The following is a 20,149-nucleotide window of genomic DNA, read 5'->3' on the forward strand; positions in this document are numbered from 1 at the left end:
GTGCTGTGTGCAGGGTGCCCGGTGCAGACACAGTGCCGTCTGCAGGGTGCCCGGTGCAGACACAGTGCCGTCTGCAGGGTGCCCGGTGCAGACACAGTGCCGTCTGCAGGGTGCCCGGTGCAGACACAGTGCCGTCTGCAGGGTGCCCGGTGTAGTCACAGTGCCGTTTGCAGGGTGCCCGGTGCAGACACAGTGCCGTCTGCAGGGTGCCCGGTGCAGACACTGTGCCGTCTGCAGGGTGCCCGGTGCAGACACAGCGCCGTCTGCAGGGTGCCCGGTGCAGACACAGTGCCGTCTGCAGGGTGCCCGGTGCAGACACAGTGCCGTCTGCAGGGTGCCCGGGTGCAGACACAGTGCCGTCTGCAGGGTGCCCGGGTACAGACACAGTGCCGTCTGCAGGGTGCCCGGTGCAGACACAGTGCCGTCTGCAGGGTGCCCGGGTACAGACACAGTGCCGTCTGCAGGGTGCCCGGGTGCAGACACAGTGCCGTCTGCAGGGTGCCCGGGTGCAGACACAGTGCCGTCTGCAGGGTGCCCGGTGCAGACACAGTGCCGTCTGCAGGGTGCCCGGTGCAGACACAGTGCCGTTTGCCGGGTGCCCGGTGCAGACACAGTGCCGTTTGCCGGGTGCCCGGTGCGGACACAGTGCCGTCTGCAGGGTGCCCGGTGCAGACACAGTGCCGTCTGCAGGGTGCCCGGTGCAGACACAGTGCCGTCTGCCGGGTGCCCGGTGCAGACACAGTGCCGTTTGCCGGGTGCCCGGTGCGGACACAGTGCCGTCTGCCGGGTGCCCGGTGCAGACACAGTGCCGTCTGCCGGGTGCCCGGTGCAGACACAGTGCCGTTTGCCGGGTGCCCGGTGCGGACACAGTGCCGTCTGCCGGGTGCCCGGTGCAGACACAGTGCCGTCTGCCGGGTGCCCGGTGCAGACACAGTGCCGTCTGCAGGGTGCCCCGGTGCAGACACAGTGCCGTCTGCAGGGTGCCCGGTGCAGACACAGTGCCGTCTGCAGGGTGCCCGGTGCACAGTGCCGTCTGCAGGGTGCCCGGTGCAGACACAGTGCCGTTTGCAGGGCGCCCGGGTGCAGACACAGTGCCGTTTGCAGGGTGCCCGGTGCAGACACAGTGCCGTCTGCAGGGTGCCCGGGTGCAGACACAGTGCCGTCTGCCGGGTGCCCGGTGCGGACACAGTGCCGTCTGCAGGGTGACGGCTTCGCGACCGGAACAAGGTTTCTCAGCTGGTGATGACGTGTATCCGGCGGTCTGAAGCGCGCGGTTTTTACTCCGAAAGAGAAAATGTGGGAGAGACTGAAGGTGAGAGAGACTGAGAGGGAGAGCAACTGAGGGAGCGAATGGGAATGTGGGGGAGTATTTGGGAGGAGGGATAGAGAGAGTTTGGGAGGAGGGATAGAGAGAGAGAGAGGGAGAGTAAGTTTAGAAGAAGGGATAGATAGAGAGAGAGTGAGTTTGGGAGGAGGGAGAGAGTGAGTTTGGGAGGAGGGAGAGAGTGAGTTTGGGAGGAGGGAGAGAGTGAGTTTGGGAGGAGGGAGAGAGTGAGTTTGGGAGGAGGGAGAGAGTGAGTTTGGGAGGAGGGAGAGAGTGAGTTTGGGAGGAGGGATAGAGAGAGTGAGTTTTGGAGGAGGGATAGAGAGAGAGTGAGTTTGGGAGGAGGGATAGAGAGAGAGAGTGAGTTTGGGAGGAGGGATAGAGAGAGAGAGAGTGCGTTTGGGAGGAGGGATAGAGAGTGTGGGAGGAGGGATAGAGAGAGAGAGAGAGAGTGAGTTTGGGAGGAGGGATAGAGAGTGTGGGAGGAGGGAGACAGGTTTGTGTGACACCAGCTCAGAAGTTGTTGAGTATGTCGCTTTGGGATATTCTGGGGTTCTTTGTGATTGAGTTAAATTTAACCCTGTAAGTGGGATATCCATTTTATTCTGTTGGTAAATTAAGTGAAATAAGTAAATTGGTGCAAATATTGTGCATTGAACTCCATAAACCTACAATCATGTGGTTTTATACACCAAGTTCCCTTAGTCAAGATGACACCTTCATTAAAAACGGATAGTACTCATTGTAGTTTTGCTCACTTTGTGTAATACACATCCAGTTTGGATTCATGTTTGATTTGTTTCTGTCCTAGGACATGGATAATCTCCTGCGCTGTGGCATCTGTTTTGACTACTTCAACATTGCCATGATGATCCCTCACTGTTCGCATAATTGTAAGTATTCAGGTTGCGGCAATCACTACAGAGGCACCAGAAACATCCTGTGTTGTCAAGATTTCAGTAAAGTGTAATTCGGTTGTGAAGAAATTTACATACATCTGCCCTTCTAAAATGCAAAGTATATTGATTTTGATTGACAGATGAGCTATAAACAAAATAACTAGCAGAGTATTATTTAAATGATAGATTAGGAAATGCTGACATACAAAGAGACCTGGATGCTCTTGTACACCAGTCACTGTAAGACCATAAGATATAGGAGCAGAATTAGGCCACTCGGCCCATCGGGTCTGCTCAGCCATTCAATAATGGCTGATATTTTTCACATCCCCATTCTCCGGCCTTCTCCCCATAACCCGGGTCCCCTTATTAATCAAGAACCTACCTATCTTTGTCTTAAACACATTCAGTGATTTGGCCTCCACAGCCTTCTGCGGCAAAGAGTTCCACAGATTCACCACCCTCTGGCTGAAGAAATTCCTCCTCATCTCTGTTTTAAAGGATCACCCCTTTATTCTGAGATTGTGTCCTCTGGTTCTAGTTTTTTCCTACAAATGGAAACATCCTCTCCACATCCACTCTACCCAGGCCTCTCAGTATCCTGTAAGTTTCACTAAGATCCACCCTCATCCTTCTAAACTCCAATGAGTACAGACCCAGAATCCTCAACCGTTCCTCATATGACAAGCTGTTCATTCCAGGTATCATTCTTGTGAACCTCCTCTGGACCCTTTCCAAGACCAGCACATACTTCCTTAGATATGGGGCCCAAAGCTGCTCACAATACTCCCAATGGGGTCTGACCAAAGCCTTATACAGCCTCACATTTCTGCTCTTGAATCCTAGACATAAATGCTAACATTGCATTTGCCTTCCTGACTGCCGACTAGACCTGCACGTTATTCTGAAGAGAACCTTGAACAAGGACTCCTAAGTCTCTTTGTGCTTCTGATTTTCTAAGCGTTTCCCCATTTAGGAAATAGTCTATGCCTTCACTCCTTCCAAAGTGCATAATCTCATACTTTTCCACATTGTGTTCCATATACCACTTCTTTGCCCACTCTCCTAGCCTCCCCAAGTCCTTCTGCAGCCCTCCTGCTTCCTCAATACTACCTGTCCCTCTACAGATCTTTGTATTATCTGCAAACTTAAGCCCAGTGGCCGATGTTCCATTGTGAAGAAAAAGTGCATGCGACATTCACATTAGAGTTTATAGTTAATGTCGTCAGTTCGTTGGAAGGGGGATTTATATTCTGCTGAACTGTCTGAACAGCAACAACTGTATTTTCATAGCACCGTCAATGGTGTTTCACAATTCCAAATTTGTTGGAAGTGTTTCTTGGGTCATTGGGCATTCGTTGCACGTGATGATTGTGAGCGGAGAGTTCAGTGCTTGCCATGTCGCAGGTGGGTAATAGAAGTTGTTGCAATTACAGACATCCATATCTGGACTGGCAGATCTCTGCTGTATGTAAATGGGGAAGAGGTTGTACATGACCTAGAGACGTACCTGAGTCAAATGGAAGGTCTTGGTATTTCCTCCTGCCTACAGAGAATATTGAGTTGCATTTAAAAATAAAAGATTGCAACATCAATGGACAGGAATAGACCAGTTGGCCCATTAAGCCTGTTCCATGCACCTCTGCTCCTGACCAAACCCTTGCTCCCCATGACCTCTTGCAGCCATGTAATCTCAACAAATTAAAATAAATATGAGGCCTGCTGGGATCTGGAAAAAGATACTGCAGGTTGATGCTTGATGATGGTGTGATGTTTGATAAAACTTTATTCTTGGGATGTTGGTATTGCAGGCTAGGTCAGCATTTGTTGCCCATCCCTAATTTTCCTTGAGAAGGTGGTGGGGGGTGAGTCTCCTTCTTGAACTGTTGCAGTCCCTGAGGTATAGGTACACCCAGAGTGCTGATCAGGAGGGATTTCCAGCGACAGTGAAGTTACGGAGATATATTTCCAAATCAGGATGGTAAGTTTTGGAGTGGGTGTTCCAGGTGGTGATTTCCAAGGTGGTCGAGGGTTTGGAAGGTACTGTCTGAGGAGGCTTGGTGAGTTACTGCAGTGCATTCTGCAGACGGTACACACGGTTGGCACTGTGTCGTTGGTGGAAGGAGTGAATATTTGTGGAAGGGGTGCCACTCACATGTTACGTTGTGCTGGATGGCGTTGAGCTTCTTGAGTGTTGTTGGAGCTGCACTCATCCAGGCAAGTGGAGAGTATTCCATTACACTCCTGACTTATCCCCTGTAGATGGTGGACCTGCTTTGGGGAGTCAGGAGGTGAGTTAATTGCCACTGCTCTGGCAGCCACAGTATTTATATAGTTATTCCAGTTAGGTTTCTGGTCAATGGTAGCTCCAAAGGTGTTGATAGTTGGAGATTCAGCAATGGTAATGCTATTGAATGTCCTTGGGCAATGGTTTGATTCTCTCTTATTGGAGATGGTCATTACTTGCCACTTGGCAGCCCAACCCTGGATATTGTGCAGGCCTTGCTGCATATTCACGCAAACTGCTTCAGTGTTTGAGGCATCATGAATAATGCTGACCATTGTGCAATCGTCAGCCAACAGACCCACATCTGACCTAATGATGGCAGGGAGGCCATTGGTGAAGCAGCATTATAGCACAGTGGGTAGAGCTGGTGTTTCACAGCTCCAGGGTCCCAGGTTCGATTCCTGGCTTGGCTCACTGTCTGTGAGAAGTCTGCACGTTCTCCCAGTGTGTGCGTGGGTTTCCTCCGGGTGCTCCGGTTTTCTCCAACAAATCCCAAAAGATGTGCTGTTAGGTAATTTGGGAATTCTGAATTCTCCCTCCGTGTACTCTAACAGGTGCCGGAATGTGGCGGACTACGGGCTTTTCACAGTAACTTCATTGCAGTGTTAATGTAAGCCTACTTGTGACAATAAAGATTATTATTAAGCAGCTGAAGATGGTTGGGTGTAGGACACTACCCTGAGGAATACCTGCAATGATATCCCGGGACTGAGTTGATTGATTTCCAACCACCACAACCATCTTCCTTTGTGCCAGGTATGACTCCGACTAGTGGGGAATTTTCCCACTGAGTCCCATTGACTCCAGTTTTGCTCCGACTTCTTGATTCCACACACAGCCAAATGCTTCCTTGAAGTCGAGGGCAGCCACCCTTTTAAAAAAAAAATTAGAGTACCCAATTCATTTTTTCCAATTAAGGGGCAATTTAGCATGGCCAATCCAGCTATCCTGCACATCTTTGGGTTGTGGGGGTGAAACCCACGCAGACACGTGGAGAATGTGCAAACTCCATACGGACAGTAACCCAGAGTTGGGATTGAACCGGGGACCTCGGCTCCGTGAGGCAGCAGTGCTAACCAATGTGCCACCGTGCTGCCCTCGAGGGCAGTCACTCACCTCACCTCTGGAGTTCAGCTCTTTTGTCCATGTTTGAACCAAAGCTGTAATGTGATTGGGTGCTGAGTGACCCTGGCGGAATCCAAACTGAGCAGGCTATTACTAAGCAAGTGCCTCATGATAGCACTATTGATGACCCTTTCCGTAGCTTTACTGATGATCGGGTGTAGACTGGTGGGGCGGTAATTGGTCCAGTTGGAGTTATCCTTTTGTGTACAGGATGCACCTGGGCAATTTTCCACATTGCCAGGTAGATGCCAGTGTTGTAGCTGTAGTAGGTCAGCTTGGCTAGTGGTATGGCAAGTTCTGGAGCACAAGTACTAGCACAAGCATCAGTACTGTTGCCAGAATATTGTCAGGGCCCGTAGCCTTTGTAGCCAGTGCCTTCAGCCATTTCTTGAAACCCCATGGAGTGAATTGAATTGGCTGAAGACTGGCATCTGCGATGCTGGGGACCTCAAGAGGAGGCTGAGATGGATCATCTACTCAGTACTTTTGGCTCAAGATTGTTGCAAATGCATCAGCCTTGTCTTTTGCATTGATGTGCTGGGCTTCCCCATCATTGACGACATGGGCTATCTGTGGAGTCCCTTCCTCCAGTGAGTTAATTGCCACCAGCATTCACGACGATGTGGCCGGACTGCAGAGCTTAGATCTGATGCGTTCATTGTGCGATGGCTTAGCTCTTCTATTATTAGCTGCTTACGTTGTTTGGCACACGAGTAGTTCTGCGTTGTAGCCTCACCGTGTTGACACCTCATTGTTATGCTTGCCACCGCCCCTGGCGTGCCCTCCTTCACTTTTCATTGAACCAGGGTTGATCTCCCGACTCAATGGTACTTCCACGATGGGGGGGGGGGGGGGGCAGGATGGGGATGGTAATGGTTCCATGAGTATGATTGTGTCAGGCTGTTTCTTGCTAGCCTGTGAGACAAATCTACTTTTGGCACAAGCCCCCAGATATTAGTAAGGAGGACGTTGCAGCGTCGATGGAACTGGGTTTGCCATTGGAACCAAGCAGTTTTTATTTCCGATCTCGGTGAAGCTGTTGTGTATTTCTAGCATTTTCTACTCTTATTTAAGTCCCAGCGATACCAGATTTTCTTTTTTACTTGTCTTGTAGTTATGTTTTGGATTCTTTCTCGCTCTCTCTCCTAACCACCGTGCCGCAGAAACATGAAAGGTTTATAAGTTTGGGAAAAATGTCTGGTGTTTGGGTGACCAGATTTGAAACACTGTACATGTACTTTTATGCCACTTTGGCTGATATCAATTAACTATGAACCTGGATCTGCATGGATCACATTCCATGCTTTCCACTGAGTCTGAATTCTTGAGTTATTCAGCCTGATGGTTTGATCTGAGCAATGGGAAGGAAGATGGCTGATATATTTCAGTTGCTTTGAGAGGAAGAGGGAATCTCACCTTCTGTCTGCTCATGTCGCATCCAGTGAATCTTCCGTCTTCAGCTCGCCTGGCCCCCAGTGAACACGGAGCTGTAATTTGATATGGTTTGCAGGTAGAAGGACTGTTTTGTGGAAGCCTGGGTGAGGTTCTGGTTTGTCGGGAGAGAGGGGGGTTGCAGGGAGGGTCTCGTCTCCTGTTCTTCGGTGATAACTCTAGCACAGCTTCTGTCTGCTTGGGAAAGATAGTGAGGTGGCTGAAAACAATCACGCTCAGAAAATTAGCATTTGACTGCAAATAGATTTGTGGTTAGCACTGTTGCCTCACAACACCAGGATCTCAGGTTTGATTTCTGGCTTGGGTCACTGTCTGTGAGGAGGTTGCACATTCTCCCCGTGTCTGCGCGAGTTTCCTGAGTGCTCTGGTTTCCTCCCACAAGTCTCGAAAGAATTTGGTAAATTGGACATTCTGAATTCTCCCTCTGTGTACCCAAACAAGGGCCGGAATGTGGCGTCTAGGGGCTTTGCACGGTAACGTCATTGCAGTGTTAATGTAAACCTACTTGTGACAGTCAAGGTGATTATTATTGAAGCAGAGCGTGAGTCACTCAGCAGTTTAATGGTATTGCAGGTCAGTGCTCCCTGTTCCACAGAACACAGTTAACAATTCTCTTTGTGTCACAGTCCTTATATGGGATTGCTTTATTGTTGTATTATTAATTGATTTTAAAATCAATTAATTTCCCAGCAGTAAATCCTCCCGTTTTCCCCCCCTTTCATGGCTTACTCTTCCCTGGATAGAAGCCAGGCTGATTGGCCTGCAGTTGTTGCCTGGATTGGACTTGGAGAATGCAGGCATGAGAATTTCTCGTTTTAAATCCTGCAATGTCTATTTCTTTTTTTTAAAACATATTTTATTCAAACTTGTATCAAAGTAGGTTACAGCAAATAAGCACCCCCCGGGAAACATACTTCCCAACAATCAGTTACACAGTTTATACAGATTTTTCTCCTTTTTCATCCCCCTTCCCATCACCCACCCCCTCTACCCCCCTGCGACGAACAGCTCCTCAAACACGGTCACAAACATCCCACCTCTTTTCTCGAACTCCCCTGCTGAGCCCATTAACTCATACTTTATCTTCTCTAACTGCAGGAAGTCATGCAAGTCACCCAACCATGCTGCTACACCCGGTGGCAATGCCGACCGCCACTCCAGCAACATTCGTCGCCGTGCAATCAGAGAGGCGAAGGCCAAGACATCGGCCTTCCTCCTCTCCATGAGCTCCGGCTTCTCTGAAACCCCAAATATCGCCACCAAAGGGTCCGGGTGCACTCCTTTCTCCACTATCCTGGCTAAGACCGCGAACACTTCCGTCCAGAATCTTCACAATTTTTCACAACCCCAAAACATGTGCGCATGATTTGCTGGCCCCCTCTCACACCCATCTGCTACCCCCTGAAAAAAACCACTCATTCTCGCCAGAGTCATGTGCACCCTGTGCAGCACCTTAAACTGTATCAGGCTCAACCTTTCACAAGAGGAGGTCCCGTTTACTCTTCGCAGTGCCTCACTCCATGCTCCCCAATTGATCTCCATTCCCAACTTCGCTTCCCATTTCTCCTTGATCTTCACCACCCGCTCGCCTTCCTGCTCCCCAGCCACTTGTATATATCCCCAATTCTTCCCTCCCCTTCCACATCTGGAAGCAGCAGTCGCTCCAGCAGGGTGTATCCCGGCAATCTAGGGAACCCCTTCCAGACCTTTTGTGCAAAGCCCCTAACCTGTAGATACCTGAACTCACTCCCCCTCAGCAGCTCTACCCTCTCCCTTAGCTCCTTCAGACTGATGAACTCTTCCTCCAAATGGAAATCCCTCACCTTGACCAGCCCCACTTCCCTCCACCTCCTGTATACACTATCGTTCCCCCTCCGGCTCAAACCCATGATTCTCGCAGAGCGGCGTTAGCACCTAGAATGCCTCCTCAGCTGATTCCATATCTTCACCGTGGACTGCACCTCTGGGCTCCCTGAAAACCTACTCGGAACCATTGGCAATGCTGCCGTCACCGTAGCCCTCAAACCCGACCCCTTACAAGATTCCTCCTCCATCCTAACCCGCTCTACCCCTTCTCCTTCCCACCACCGCCGCACCTTGTCCACATTCTCTGCCCAATAATAATGAAGCAAGTTTGGCAACTCCACCCCCCCCCGCCGCTGCCTCTGCCTCTGTAGCATGCGATGTCTATTTCTGCTAACCATCAGCACCTCCCCAACCTCCCAATTCCTCACAAAATAAATACCTCAAGGCTCACTCTTGTTACAATTTAAAGATGAAAGAAAGAATTGTAATGTGTTTTCCATTTCATGAAAATAAATCCCGAATGACAAATGAGGAATATGACCCCTTGATTGTCCAGCTCCTGTTTCCCAACTCTATTGAGCTGTCTCAAATTTAGTGTGTTGAGGGTTTATGGTGTATGTTGTATATAATTAATTAGTGAAATTAAATAAACTTCCTTCCTTTGAAATTCCCATGCTGTTTCTGACGTTAGAATGTTCTGTTTGCTGAATAGACTCTGTGTTCAGCCAGGCTAGAAAATGCCCTGTTGCTGATCGGCCTCTATTATTCGTAAATAACTCCTCCGCCTGGCACTGCAGAGATGTTTTCTCGAGCACATGCCTTTATTTGTCGAATAAAACTTTATGGCTTTTGGGAATCTGCATGTTTTAGCTAATTTGGTTTATGGGAATCAAGCATATTATTAGAATGAATCAAACCCGAGTTATGCTCCATAGCTCTTCCTGCATTTCACCTTTGGCTGTAAGGCATGAGCATGCTGCCTGTCAGTACTGGAAGAGTTTAATGGTCCTTCGGCAGAATGTCAGTAAAGCTGATCGCTGTTGTTTTTGGCTCTGTCGAGCACCTATGAGCTTCTGGCCTTGGCTCCATCGCCCTCCCTGGATCTTACCTCAGGCTAAACCTGATGGTGGCAGTTTTAACCCAAGCAAAACTTTCTTGAATCTGATTTGTTGCCAGTATTGTCCGTCTGAAGCACTGTCTGCCCTTTTTCCCCCATCTTTGCAGCCAAAAACTCTTATCTTTTACATTTCAACTCCTGCATCAGTCGTGCTGTTGGCCTGCCGGTTTCCCTGCCCATTTAAATAAGAATTCTCTGGCCTGGATCCTCTCCCAGCTTTCCAACACATCGTCCATCTAAGTTCCCTGCCCGCAGATGATTTTCGGATTTCTGTCCTGCAGTTCTGTGGCGCTGTCCCGTCCAGTCTCTGCATTCTCTTCTAATCATACATCCCAATGTGCTCTTGGTGGTCCTTCAACACTAGTTTGTTCTTTTTATTCAATGGCAGGATGTGGCCATTGCTGGCAAGGCTGGCATTTATTGTTCATTCCTAATTCTTCTTGAGAAGCTGAACCACATGCTTGAACCACACCAGTTTCTACGGTTTGTAGTTTTCTTGGACAGGTTTTTTAAAATAATCTTTATTAGTGTTACAAGTAGGCTGACATTAACACTGCAATGAAGTTACTATGAAAATGCCCTCGTCGCCACATTCTGGCACATGTTCGGGTATGGAGAGGGAGAATTCAGAATGTCCAATTCACCCAACAACGTGTCTTTTGGGACTTGTTGGAGGAAATCTGAGCACCCGGAGGAAACCCACGCAGACACAGGGAGAATGTGCAGACTCCGCATAGACAGTGACTCAAGCCGGGAATTGAACCCAGGTCCATGGTGCTGTGAATAAACAGTGCTACCCAATGTTCTACCGTGCCGCCAATATTTGATATAACCGAGTGGCTTGCTAGGCCACTTGAGAGGAAAGCTAAGAGTCAATTATATTCCTGTGGTTCTGGAGTTGCATACAGACAGACCAGGTAAACACACAGGTTTCCTTCTTTAATGGAGATTAGTGTGAACCCATTTTTTTTACCGGCCGTCTGATTGTTACATGGTCACTGCACACGAATGCTAGCTGTTTATTCAAAATTTTGTGAATTATTAATTTAAATTCAGCAGCAGCCTCGGTGGGACTCAAACCCCTGCCTTCAGATTATTAGTTCTGGCATCGGGATTGGTAGTCCGTTAACGCAATTGCTGAGTTGCAGCAATGCAGTCCCTGATCCTCAGGCCAATGCCGGCGGGAGCCCGGCCCGGTTGCTGAAGCCGGCGGGAGCCCGGCCCGGTTGCCGAAGCCGGCGGGAGCCCGGCGCGGTTGCTGATGCCGGCGAGAGCCTGGCCCGGTTGCTGAAGCCGGCGGGAGCCTGGCCCGGTTGCCGATGCCGGCGGGAGCCCGGCCCGGTTGCTGAAGCCGGCGGGAGCCCGGCCCGGTTGCTGAAGCCAGCGGGAGCCCGGCCCGGTTGCTGAAGCCGGCGGGAGCCCGGCCCGGTTGCTGAAGCCGGCGGGAGTCCGGCCCGGTTGCTGAAGCCGGCGGGAGCCCGGCCCGGTTGCCGAAGCCGGCGGGAGCCCGGCGCGGTTGCTGATGCCGGCGAGAGCCTGGCCCGGTTGCTGAAGCCGGCGGGAGCCTGGCCCGGTTGCCGATGCCGGCGGGAGCCCGGCCCGGTTGCTGAAGCCGGCGGGAGCCCGGCCCGGTTGCTGAAGCCGGCGGGAGCCCGGCCCGGTTGCTGAAGCCGGCGGGAGCCCGGCCCGGTTGCCGAAGCCGGCGGGAGCCCGGCCCGGTTGCCGAAGCCGGCGGGAGCCCGGCCCGGTTGCCGAAGCCGGCGGGAGCCCGGCCCGGTTGCCGAAGCCGGCGGGAGCCCGGCCCGGTTGCCGAAGCCGGCGGGAGCCCGGCCCGGTTGCCGAAGCCGGCGGGAGCCCGGCCCGGTTGCCGAAGCCGGCGGGAGCCCGGCCCGGTTGCCGAAGCCGGCGGGAGCCCGGCCCGGTTGCCGAAGCCGGCGGGAGCCCGGCCCGGTAGCCGAAGCCGGCGGGAGCCCGGCCCGGTTGCCGAAGCCGGCGGGAGCCCGGCCCGGTTGCCGAAGCCGGCGGGAGCCCGGCCCGGTTGCCGAAGCCGGCGGGAGCCCGGCCCGGTTGCCGAAGCCGGCGGGAGCCCGGCCCGGTTGCCGAAGCCGGCGGGAGCCCGGCCCGGTTGCCGAAGCCGGCGGGAGCCCGGCCCGGTTGCCGAAGCCGGCGGGAGCCCGGCCCGGTTGCCGAAGCCGGCGGGAGCCCGGCCCGGTTGCCGAAGCCGGCGGGAGCCCGGCCCGGTTGCCGAAGCCGGCGGGAGCCCGGCCCGGTTGCCGAAGCCGGCGGGAGCCCGGCCCGGTTGCCGAAGCCGGCGGGAGCCCGGCCCGGTTGCCGAAGCCGGCGGGAGCCCGGCCCGGTTGCCGAAGCCGGCGGGAGCCCGGCCCGGTTGCCGAAGCCGGCGGGAGCCCGGCCCGGTTGCCGAAGCCGGCGGGAGCCCGGCCCGGTTGCCGAAGCCGGCGGGAGCCCGGCCCGGTTGCCGAAGCCGGCGGGAGCCCGGCCCGGTTGCCGAAGCCGGCGGGAGCCCGGCCCGGTTGCCGAAGCCGGCGGGAGCCCGGCCCGGTTGCCGGTGCCGGCGGGAGCCCGGCCCGGTTGCCGGTGCCGGCGGGAGCCCGGCCCGGTTGCCGGTGCCGGCGGGAGCCCGGCCCGGTTGCCGGTGCCGGCGGGAGCCCGGCGCGGTTGCCGAAGCCGGCGGGAGCCCGGCGCGGTTGCCGGTGCCGGCGGGAACCCGGCCCGGTTGCCGGTGCCGGTGGGGGTCCGTTCCGCTTGAGAATCGCAAAATATGAATTGAAATTGCAGAGAACGCTGTCACAGTTCGGCCTGTTCGCAGGTAATCCGTTGGTTAGCCATAATAAAAGAGAAGGTAAAATGAGGGGATTATTTTTATCTCTGTTTGGAAAGAAGGATTTACTTTCCTGTTTTCCATCAAAGCAAATGCAATGTTTCAAATATCCACTGTTGTCACAAGGATTGCACTAAACCATACATCAGCATAATTTGGTCGACCTTGTGTGTTGTGTGCGCAAAGAGCATTTTGCTCTGTGCAACATTCACATGAAGTACTAATGGTTTGTCACTCAGGATGGGAAGTGATTAATTAAATCACTTCAGTCGCAAACAAGTGAAGAATCATTAAAGAATACATGTGATACATACAGAATAAATACATCTCAAATCTAGGCAGTGTGCAAATGTATAAGAAATTAATCCAAAGTGCAATAAGGAGAAAGAATGAACTCCACAAATCTTGTTGACGGAGGAGTTTGTTGGGATAAATAGAACATGCAAAATGCATGTTAAAAAGGTTGGTGGAGTTGCAAAAAGAGACTTTGTGGAAGTGTATCTTCATCATAACTGCAACCAATTATTTAAGCACAATAACAGAACTGATAGGTCTGAAACTGAGCACGAACACCAGGTAGTTAATATATTAAATGATTATTTTCTTCCTCTGAATCTAGGAAGCCGCAGACAATGTGGCCTCCTTGTTTTGTCATATCCAAGTAGAATTAATGATTTAAACTAGGTGAATAATCTACATAACCTTAAAGAATTCAGAAGAAATAAGACTCGAGGGGTAGTTTATCTCAGTGTGCTGAGACAAGAGACTGTAATAATAAGGAGCTCTGACATTATGAAAGTCCAGTTAGATTTCATACAGACAAAACTGGTGCCCACTTCCAGAAAATATGACCAAGCAGAAAATGACCAGAACACATTCTGACACCTCTGGATGAAAATTTAGAAGCACCCGGAGGAAACTCATGCAGACACAGGGAGAAAGTGCAAACTCCACACAGACACCCGAGGCTGGCATTGAACCCGGGACCCTGGAGCTGTGAGGCTGCAGTGTCCTGGATTGGCACAGTGGTTAGCACTGCTGCATCACAGCTCCAGGTTCAATTCCGGCCTCGGGTGACTGTCTGTGTGGAGTTTGCACTTTCTCTCCGTGTCAGCGTGGGTTTCCTCTTGGTGCTCTGGTTTCCTCCCACAGTCCAAAGAGGTACAGGTTCGATGGATTGGCCATGCTAAATTGCCCTTAGTGTCAAAAAGAGTTAGGGGGGGGGGGGGGTTACGGGGATATGGTGGAGGTGTGGGTTTGGGTAGGGTGCTCTTTCCAAGGGTCGGTATAGACTCGATGGGCCGAATGGCCTACTGCGCTGCAGGGATTCTATGATAACCTGCACATCTTTGGGTTGTGGGGGTGAAACCCACGCAAACACGGGGTGAATGTGCAAACTCCACACACAGTGACCAGAGTCAGGATCGAACCTGGGACCTCGGCGCCGTGAGGCAGCAGTGCTGCCCTAAATCACTGGATATTTGTTAGATAAAGTAGTGTTGGGGTGAAGACAATTGCTGACTTGCTGGCAAATGCTTGGCTCAATGTTGGGACCCACACTGTTTCAGATTTACATTAATGATCTGGTTCAGAAAATGATCAGATTTACACTTCATGCCAAATTAGGAGAGGCATTTAATTTGGGGAAGATGGTGTCATGGATTTGCCTTGTAACAGCAGTGACACAAATTTAATAAGACATTAAAAGGATGTAATATGTCCAGCAACAGAAATCTGCCTAGCAACAGCAGTAGCCAGCTGACAAAAGGCAGGATGAGGTGCACCTTTCCTAGTAATGAGATTAGCAGATAGAATCATGCGTGAATCCCCTTTTAGGAGAAACAGTTTATCAAGATAACCGCGAGATCAATGAGGCATACACACGCTAATTTCAAGAGTCAAGAAATTTGAGGGGAGCAGACAGCCAAATACATCGACGGCAGAATCAAAGGGGAACGAAGTATAATTGCCAGGACCCAGAGGATGAAGGCAGGCCAGTTTTCACCTTGCAGCTTGGAGACTATGTTTTACATCTTTACAGCCTCTATGTCTCAAGAGGCACGGCAGTGCAGAAACCTTTGTAACGGAAGTTTAAATACCTTCACTGGATCAGGAAAAAATGTTTTTCCGACTTGATCATCAGCCCTGTATTTTAAAAAAAAAGTGAAAATCGCTTATTGTCACGAGTAGGCTTCAAATGAAGTTCCTGTGAAAAGCCCCTAGTCGCCACATTCCGGCACCTGTTCGGGGAGGCTGTTACAGGAATAGACTAGATTTAACTCCTCGATGTATTTCATTTGGATTTGTTTGGGGGCCAGGGGCCATCCTAAAGAATTTGGGGATCGTGGATATATTTTGGAACAAGGGGTACTTTGCACAAAAACTGTGTGTTACATGCCTAATTATCTTAAGAGTAATGTAGTCCTGTTCATGTGTATTTCTTTTCTCTAATTTAATAAATAGTCTTTAATAATTGTGACACCACAACAAAACTGATTATTCTCACTGCGGGTTTCACTTGACTGCTCGCACCGTTCCAAAAACAAAATTATACACCCCCACGAACAGGTGTTTTAAGTTGTGATACCCTCGCAGATAACATCAGCGTGGTTCATGACAATGGTTTGGAAACTGCAAAGTAAATTGGAAGTAAGCAGGTGGCACAATGGCGAATGAAACTTTAACACAGGAAGTATATGATGCTGTGCTCTCCGTCCGCAGGCATATGTAAGCCAGGGTAGATGAAGACTGAGTGGAGACCAGTGTCTGCAGCCATTCTAAAGATGGACCTGCTCAAAGGCTGTCCAACTGCTGTAAGCAGTCTCTATACTCCAGCTAACTGGAGGCCTGGAATACCCTATGTTCAATATCTGGTGGGCTTTTAATTAGCAAAGTTGTGCTAAAGACCATGATATAGGTTTCTGCAACTGGGTTAGGGACCTCTGGTTCTAATTGGTATCCAGTGACATTTGATGGGTGGTGCAATTTGGGAGGGTGGGGGGGAGTGGTGCATTCTGCACATTGATGTCAAATGGGTATAAGTCCTGTCCCTGAGAATTCTCTTTAATAATTTACCGACTACCGACGTGCGGCTCACCGGCCTATAGTTTCCTGGATTATCCCTGCTACCTTTCTTAAACAGTGGTCTTTCTTATACAATAGCTATTCTCCAGTCCTCTAGGATCTTTAGGGGCTGGTTTAGCACACAGGGCTCAGTAGGTCTCTGTCAATACCACCTCCTTTTTGATGTCAACATGACCCAGACTACCAACACACCCTACCCAAGAATCATCATCCACGAAGTCCTTTTCTTTGGTGAACACTGATGCAAAGTACTCATTTACTACCTCACCCATTTCCTCTGGCTTAACACATAGATTCCCCCCACTGTCCTTAAGTGGTCCAATCCTTTCCCTGGCCACTCTCTTGTTTTTTTACATATGAATAAAAAGCTTTGGGATTCACCTTAATCCGCCTTGCCAAGGACTTTTCATTACCCCTCCTAGCCCTCCAAATTTCCAACTTAAGTACCTTCCTACTTTATTTAAAAAAAAAAAAAATCTGGAGTATCCAATTAATTTTTAACAATTAAGTGGCAATTTAGCATGGTCAACCCACCTATCCTGCACATCTTTTGGGTTGTGGGGGCGAAACCCATGCAAACACGGGGAGAATGTGCAAACTCCACACGGACAGTGACCCAGAGCCAGGATCGAACCTGGGAGCTCGGCGCCATAAGGCAACCATGCTAACCCCACTTTCGCCACCGTGCTGCCCTCCAATACCATCCTACTTTCTTTATACTCCTCGAGGATTTCGACTGTCCCCACTCTTCTAGACCGTGCAAAAGCCTCCTTTTTGACGAGATTTACAATATCCCTCATTATCCAAGGCTCCCTAAACTTATCCTTTGTTGTCTCAGGAACGTGACTTTCCTGAATCCTAATCAACTGTCGCTTGAAAGACTTCCCAAATGTCCGATGTTGATTTACCGTCCAACAGCCGCACCCAATCCACATTCTTCAATCCCTGTCTAATGTTATCGTAATTTGCCTTTCCCCAGTTTAGCACCTTAAGTAACCTATCCAAAAGTAACCTAAAACTTGGGAATTGTGGTCACTACTCCCAAAATGTTCCCCGACTGAAACATCAACCACCTGTCCAGGCTCATTCCCCCATACCAGGTCCAGTACTGCCCCTTCCCTAGTTGAACTATCTGCATATTGCATCAAGTAGCCTTCCTAGATACACCTCACAAACTCTGCCCCATCGAAGCCCCTAGCACTAAATGAGTCCCAGATGGTGTAGGGGAAATTAAAATCCCCTACCACAACAACCCTGTTACTTTTGCACCTATTCAAAATCTATCTACCTATCTGCTCATCTATCTCTTGCTGGCAGTAAACACCCAACATTGTGATTCCCCCCTTCCTGTTCCTGAGCTCTACTCAGATTGACTCATTGTATGAGCCCTCCGAGGTGTCCTCCTGCAGTACGGCTATAATCTCCTTAACCAGTAATGCTACTCCCCCACTCCTTTTACATTCCCCCTCTATCTCTCCTGAAGCATCTATATCCTCCAACGGTCAGCTGCCAATCCTGCCCTTTAACCATGTTTCTTTGATAGCCACATCATAATTCTAGGTACCAATAAGTGCTCTAAGTTCATCTGCCTTTCCTGCTGTACGTCTGGCATTGAAACAAATACACTTCAAACTACTGCGCTTGAGCAGACAGGGTGATATTGTTCTCTTATTTTTTTTCTCTATTTCCCCTTCAGTTATTACACCGAAGCAATGTTCTGGTTCCCACTCACCTGCCATACTAGTTTAAATACTCCCGAGTCACACTAGCAAGCGTCTCTGCCAGGATAACGGTGCCCCTCCAGTTTAGATGCAACTCGTCCTTCTTGTAGAGGTCACACCTGCCCTGGAAGAAATCCCAGTGGTCCTGAAATCTGAAACCCTCCCTCCTACACCACCAGTTTAGACACATATTTTGCTGCACTGTCCTCCTATTTCTATCCTCACTGGCACGTGGCACAGGGAGTAATCCTGAGATCACAACCTCAGAGGTCCTGCTTTTTAGCTTACTGCCTAACTACCTGAACTCCTTCTGCAGGACCTCATCACTCTTCCTGCCGATGTCGTTAGTACCTATGTGTACTACGAACTCTGGCTATTCACCCTCCCCCTTCAGAATGCCCTGCGTTCATTTAGAGACATCCTTGACCCTGGCACCAGGGAGGCAACACACCATCCTAGAGTCTCTTTCACATCCACAGAAACGCCTATCTGTGCCCCTTACTAGAGAGTCCCCTATAACTATCGCTCTCCTACACTTTGACCTCCCCTGCTGACCAACAGAGCCAGTTGTGGTGCCACTGTTCGGGCTGCTGTTGTTTTCCCCTGATAGGCTGTGGCCCCCAATAGTATCCAAAACGGCATACTTGTTAGAGAGCGGGCAGCCACAGGGGATTCCTGCACTAACTGCCTGCCCTTTCTAGCGGTCATCCATCTGTCTGCATGCACCTTGGGTATGACCACATCTGTATAACTCCTATCTATGATGCTTTCCGCCACTTGTATGTTCCTAAGTGCATCCAACTGCTGCTTCAACCGAACTACGCAGTCTGTGAGGAGCTGCCATTGGTTATACTTCCTGACGACGTAGTTGACCAAAACGCTGGAATCGTCACAGATCTCCCACATCTCGCAGTTGGGAGCACTGCACCCCACTGAGTGACATTTAAGCACTAGTTAATTAATTTTTTAAAAAGGGCGGCATATGGTACAGTGATTAGCACTACTGCATATAGTGCTGAGGACCCGGGTTTGAATCCTGGCCCTGGGTCACTGACCGTGTGGAGTTTGCACATTCTCCTCGTGTCTGTGTGGGTTTCGCCCCCACAACCCAAAGATGTGCAGGTTAGGTGGATTGGCCACACTAAATTGCCCTGTAATTGGAAAAAAATAATTGGACACTCTAAATTTATAAAAAGAAACAAAAACAGAAAAAAATAATTTAAAATAAATACTTAAATCGTTATTAGAATAAGTTGCAATTAATTCTATGGTCCCTGGTGCGAGATTTTTACTGTAAAATTAAATGCTAAATACTAATCTCTGCCCTCAGGTTTAGTTATTCCTCTACCTAGTTAATTAATTAGTTTTTTCAATGTTTTTGTTTTCAAATTTAGCACAGATTTTCCACCAGCCAATCAGGACACAACTTTATTGTGCTGTCACTTCAGTTTCCCCGTCCCCCCACAATTTGAAAACCCAGAGACACAGAAACAAATACCACTTACCTCCCCAGACTGCGCTGTTGTTTCTCCCACTCATCTCCGCTCCCCAATTGAAGGACTTACTTGCCTTACCTGATACTCGCCAATCAGCTTCCTCCCAGCCGGGCAAGGCCACTCACTGGAAATCGAAAAACAAATCAAGGGACAAAAAGCACCTCCTCCCACCCAGCCTTGAATTCCCACCTAGCTTCAAAATTCCCAACTCCCAAACTCGCTCTTCAATGTGTCCGCTGACAACAGCGCGGCCTGGATGTTGCTTGGGACCGTGCCCTGGACTATGGCGAGCCTTCACATTAGCTTGTTGTGTATTGTGAGCTGGAGTTGGCAGGGGATTATGTGGGTGGTCCTTTTATCCCTGAGCGTGTTGCCTGCCAGATCCGGGATCTTGACATCGGTGATGTAGGCAGGGGCTCTGGCCCCGACACAGTGACCCTTGTGCACTGGGCAGAAGCTGGTGGATGTAGCCGATGGGGAGATGGAGAATTGGCCTGCAGGAGCGGGTCTTGGCTTGTGGAGGAGGAGCAGGTGAGATGCCTTTAACTGGCTTGGCCCTGCTTCAACTAGGACAGGTTAGCGCTTTGGAATTGGCCAGCACAGGTGTGAGTGTTTGTCTCCCTCCTACCCCATGGGCACGGAGAGATGTGGTAGAGCATTATTTTATGATTCTATTTTATTAAATTTGGTACTCTGAACATTTCTAAGAAGGTGTCATAAACCAGAATTAAGTTGGAAGGATATTATTTATCTTGCACAGTGAAGCAACACTCCTCAAAATTGTCAGTGCAGCTCAATTGGTTTACAGTTAAAATTCTTGATTAGATGACAACATTGAACTTTTTCCGTAAATTTACACCCTTGCCCTTTCCCTGTTTTCTGTCTCATTGAGTCAAATGCTTGGGAATTGTATTTATAACCCAAATTTCAGACATAACACCAAGGAATGAAGGAAGAAGAGTGTCCTGAGTCCCAGAAAACCAGGAAACTGCCCCAGAA

The 20,149-nt window shown here is 50.1% G+C and overlaps 1 protein-coding gene across 5 annotated transcripts in view; it reads left to right on the forward strand.

The window, feature by feature from the left end:
- The first annotated feature begins 1,176 nt into the window (after nt 1-1,176).
- Nucleotides 1,177-20,149, forward strand: part of rad18 (RAD18 E3 ubiquitin protein ligase) — a 407,126-nt gene continuing 388,153 nt past the window's right edge. For 3 of the 5 annotated variants that reach the window (XM_038810763.1, XM_038810765.1, XM_038810767.1), the window contains exons 1-2: nt 1,177-1,312; nt 2,136-2,217. In XM_038810763.1, the coding sequence (XP_038666691.1) occupies nt 1,295-1,312; nt 2,136-2,217 (100 nt within the window). In that variant the 5' untranslated portion in view covers nt 1,177-1,294. Of the gene's footprint in view, nt 1,313-1,820; nt 1,907-2,133; nt 2,218-20,149 lie in introns of those variants that run through there. The other 2 variants (XM_038810764.1, XM_038810766.1) reach the window with 2 other exon arrangements.

The sequence above is a fragment of the Scyliorhinus canicula genome, chromosome 11, assembly GCF_902713615.1.
Source record: "Scyliorhinus canicula chromosome 11, sScyCan1.1, whole genome shotgun sequence".
Lineage (NCBI taxonomy): Eukaryota > Metazoa > Chordata > Chondrichthyes > Carcharhiniformes > Scyliorhinidae > Scyliorhinus > Scyliorhinus canicula.